General features: G+C 33.9%; 1 protein-coding gene across 1 annotated transcript in view; it reads right to left on the reverse strand.

The window, feature by feature from the left end:
• LOC137626731 (organic cation transporter protein-like) overlaps positions 1-3,938 on the reverse strand; it is a 13,020-nt gene extending 9,082 nt beyond the window's left edge. Inside the window, exons 1-6 of the mRNA XM_068357739.1 lie at positions 3,836-3,938; positions 3,276-3,381; positions 2,547-2,667; positions 1,586-1,689; positions 887-1,032; positions 52-220 (exon numbers count right to left, since the gene is read on the reverse strand). Coding sequence (XP_068213840.1) covers positions 52-220; positions 887-1,032; positions 1,586-1,689; positions 2,547-2,667; positions 3,276-3,381; positions 3,836-3,920 — 731 coding nt within the window. The 5' untranslated portion in view covers positions 3,921-3,938. The remainder of the gene's footprint in view (positions 1-51; positions 221-886; positions 1,033-1,585; positions 1,690-2,546; positions 2,668-3,275; positions 3,382-3,835) is intronic.
• Between the last annotated feature and the right edge of the window lie 1,062 nt (positions 3,939-5,000).

Below are 5,000 nucleotides of genomic sequence, written 5' to 3' on the forward strand. Positions count from 1 at the left end.
GTGCTATTTTGAGAACCCCTCAAAAGAGAAAAAATCATTAGGCCTACTCACAAATGGAAACCAATTCTGAGGAATAACGGCAAAGCGGCGGAGAGCTGCAACATCCTCCAATCCCTTATGAGATAGGCCATCCCTCCCCATGCCATAATGCCGATCGCCCAAGGCAGGGCAACCAGGATGCCGACGAAGGACCGCCATTTCAATTCGCAGACTTCCAGGGCTTGAGAAACGAAGATTGATAAGACTGTGAGTTAATTTTGTTGTCGTTGAATAAATCTGGGAGTTGACGTTATCTATTTATATAGTTATCTACTTAAACATAAACAAGGAAATTGATTCAATAGTTAGATAGCTATTTGACCATATAAATGATTAATTGATAAACTGAAGAGTGAAGTATTACAGGAATCAAGTAACTCTGCATTCAATAAACTTAAATGAGTAACTAATGAGATAGATTATAGAATAATTATATTTGATTTGTTAAATTATAATAATCAAGTATGTATGAAGACAACGCATGAATGCAAAGACATCCTTCCTTCCCATCTATTGATTATTTATAGTAATAATTCATAGTGATTGTCTAAGTAATTAGTATTACATTTTTCATTAAATTACTATTCATCTTTTATTTAGTTGCAATAATGATTCATGAAACTGAATGAATTAATCAATATAGATATCTAAATAGATTTTTTTACAATTCAAAAAGAAATAACAAGCTGAAGTATATATCCTTAAAAGTCCTTTGCTGGCATAAGGTCAACATGATGTAAAAACAGCTAAAATATCACCTTTACTAGCAAAGGTAAACATAACAATTTCCTTAGTATCTACCTAAGTAAGAACTAGATTTTCTCAACAACTCTGCACCGTGACTGACCCAAAGCATAAGTAGCGTTCGATGCGAAGATTCCTTGCAGAAACCTCAGGGCGAGAATGGCCGTCATATCATAGGAGAACATGATGGACAGGGAGACGAATGTATGCACTACCTGCGTCACAACAAGGACCGTCTTCCGTCCATACCTGTCTCGGTAACGGAAGCAAAGCAGCAACTTAGATATTTCTGCGAATCTATATCAAAATGTATTATGCAATAGATGTCAGATGTAAGGACATATCCCTATAGACGCAGCAGAGATTCTGGGTAAAATAAGCCTCGCCCCCTGATGACATAGCCAATCATGTTGTTTCCTGCGAAATAAGCTTCTCCCCTGATGACGCCATAGCCAATCATATTGTCTCCTGCAGAATAAGCCCCTCCCCTGATGATATCATAGCCATTCATATTGTCTCCTGCAAAATAAGCTCCTCCCCTGATGACCTCATAGCCAATCATGTTGTCTCCTGCAAAATAAGCCCCTCCCCTGATGACATAGCCAATCATGTTGTCTCCCACGTTAACAGCGGTCACAACGCATTCCCTTACAGTGATTATAAGTTAGCATAGTTTGAAATTTGTAGATGATTCAACGTGATTGTCTATGACGTCATCAAGGGGTGTGGCTTATTTCACCTTGAATCTTGGCAGCAAACTATACTGTCACCTATTTAAACTTAATTTAAGAAGATCACACACCTGTCGGAGAGATATCCTATTATGGAGCAGGTGAAAAACGTTGCCATCATGGGCATTCCCTGGTAAGTGGCTCTCAGGTAAGCGCGATCACAGACCAGTTTAAACTGTAGAAACCAGAGATAAAAAAGTAGTTACAAAGTTCTAATAGTCAATTTTGTGCTTAATCTATAAGTGAATAGATATCAGACATTAGACATAAATCTTAATTCAAAATAACACAAAGAATAGCCTATGAATAAAAATACACAACCTACACACATACCACATACACACATACCAATCTATATATATGATAATTTTGCACATTTATACGTGTTTTTTTATATATATTCATATAAACTATATATTATACACCTCTAAATATCTGGATTCTCATTACCTCAGGATCAGAGGCCCTTGACCTAACAAATGGACGTCCCATTGACTTAGCTGAGTGGCTAAGTCAATGGGACCTCAGTTTCTTGGGACTGGGTTCGATTCCCTGCCCAACCAGAAGCTATTATCATTAAGTTGATTCCCCCTTGGGTCTCTGATCCCAAGGTAGAGATAATCCAGATACCAGGAGGTATATAATATATGGCTTATATATATACATATATATATATATATATATATATATATATATATATATATATATATATATATATATATATATATATATATATATATATATATATATATATATACATATTTATATTTTTGGGCTCAAGCCATGACGTCCTGATGGAAGGTTCCTTCAGTAGCTTCCTGAGGGTATATATGACTACAGATACCCTCAGGAAGCTACTGAAGGAACCTTCCATCAGGATGCCATGGCTATCTCACCCAAAAATAGATTTTGAGCGAAGCATACATACATATATATATATATATATATATATATATATATATATATATATATATATATATATATGCATAGTTATATACTCTGTATATATTTATGAGATAAAAAAAAACTTACCTCAGAAGTCATTGTTGACTTGTAAGTTGAATTATCAAATACCCAGTCAGTACATGGGTAAGCTTCTCTTACTGTATTTCCTTCGGCTGTTGTTGTATTCACATAATAACTACAAGAATTTCTGAAATGACGCAGACAATCATTACATGTTACAGCAATGGTAATTGTTAGGCTGCGGACTTGGTCGAATACGCTCTCAGACAAATCTATCAATTTGCAGTACAAAGCTATATCACGATCGTCAGAAAGATATCTAGATACGTCTGAAAAACCCTATATTTCACCATGGCTACTATTGATGGTGAATAGGTATATGATAGGCCTACCATTGGTTATGAGGAGCGGTGCATGGATAAATATTTACGCATCAGTCGCGGATGGAATAATGAATAGAAGCTATATCCAATATCTATGGCTTAGCATATCACTCTCCAAACTTGGAATAGTGCAAAATAAGCAAAAAAATCATCTTAATTTTTTATAGACAAAACTAATAAGAGTTTTTTCAGGGTGTTCTGCCCCCTAAGTGCTTACCATCTTCCAAATGATAAAGGAAACTCACCCAACAGAGGGGAAGTTCCAGTGCTCTTAAATGATTATAGAGAAAACTGATAAGAGATTTTTTCAGGGTGGTCTGCCCCCTTATGCGTTTACCAACTTCCAAATGATAAAGGAAACTCACAGACTCACCCAACAGAGTGGAAGTTCCAGGTGAATCACGGTACTTACTCGGAAACGCCTGTCACGTTAGGATGCTCCGGTGGTATACAGGTGTGTGCCACCTCCGGTGCCAGGTATACGCCATTAAGATAGTGGGGTGGATATACTAGCTCAGCTGAAAGGGATGAATTTGTCTACTGAAGGGTGTAAGTTATAAGAGAGGATTAATTGAAAAAAATCACATTTGTTTTCATCTTGGTTGCTTTATAAGGCTGGCTGGGATGAAGATTGTCATTATAGTCTTTCCATTCAAAGAAATCTTATAATATATTGTTTTGTTTTCTATAGTTTACAGAGTAAAATGAAACAATCCGATAAAAATAATCATCCAAAAGATTAAATTAAATGTAATTTAAAATTACTTTCCTATAAAATGTAATATAAAACCAGTTTCGCTCTTGGAAAGACGATAATGACCATCCTCAGCCCGGCCAGCATTACTTAACCAGCATTATATAAGTATAACACCACAAAAATTTAGATCTTATCTTCTATAGTCTACTGTATATCTTATATCTTAAATTCTACATTTTAGATTTTATAACCTTTTTTCTATATTTCATATTTACCGAAAGCGTCGCAAAGGAAAAACAAGACGTTCCATCGGCCAGTGCCGATAATTGTGAGAATGTCGTCGAACTTATTGTCGGGCATTTTTACATCACTTTCGAAGTTCCTGTCGGAAAAAAGGATTAGATATAGAGTCTTATAATATATTTGATCAAGGAAAATCCATGTGTTGTTTACATCGATACGGGAAGTGTGATTATACTCGCTTAACCTGTCGAAGTCAAAATTATTAGGATTATTAATATTAAAATTGTTCAAATCATTATTATGAAAATTATCAAAATTATTATCATTATTTAAATTATAATTAGTACTAAAATTATTATTATTATTATTATTATTATCATTAATTATTATTATTGAAATTATTATCAATAATAATAATAATATTATTATTATTATTATTATTATTATAATTTCTATTGTTATTATTTTTATGATTATTATTATTATTATTAAGGAACTGGAGAATTACGACAACGCCAAACATTCTTAAATTTATTTCCGTCACCAACAAATCACAACGTTTCAAACATCTCTGTGTTCATAATCATGTTCCTGGGTAAAAGAAAGTAAAACAATAAAGAGCAAGCTGTACATAAATATTGTAAACAAACAAATAAATTCTAAGTTGGAATGGGAAAAGGCATGATTAGGCAATCTTCAAAGGAAAGCTAGAAATTTCTTGATTAAGTTGTGGCTTTTTAGATTTTATAAAAATTGACTCTGCTATTCTTATTTCATTTTCATATGAGCCTCTGTATATTATTGAAAAGTTGTCCAAAGAGAATGAACACTTACAATCCATTTCGCAATGGTCTCGTATGCTGGACTGTAAAGGTTTGGACAAGGCTCTGCCAGTTCGGCTGCTAATTCCCTTGTGATCTTGGTAGCGAGAAAAAATGCATTTTTTCGTGGAGCCAATGTAAGCTAATTGGCAACTTTTCAATAATATACAGAGGCTCATATGAAAATGAAATAAGAATAGCAGAGTCAATTTTTATAAAATCTAAAAAGCCACAACTTAATCAAGAAATTTCTAGCTTTCCTTTGAAGATTGCCTATTGTGCCTTTTCCCATTCTAACTTAAAATTTATTTGTTTGTTTACAATATTTATGTACAGCTTGCTCTTTATTGTTTTACTTTCTTTTACCCAGGAACAT

The sequence above is a fragment of the Palaemon carinicauda genome, chromosome 34 (assembly GCF_036898095.1).
Source record: "Palaemon carinicauda isolate YSFRI2023 chromosome 34, ASM3689809v2, whole genome shotgun sequence".
NCBI lineage: Eukaryota > Metazoa > Arthropoda > Malacostraca > Decapoda > Palaemonidae > Palaemon > Palaemon carinicauda.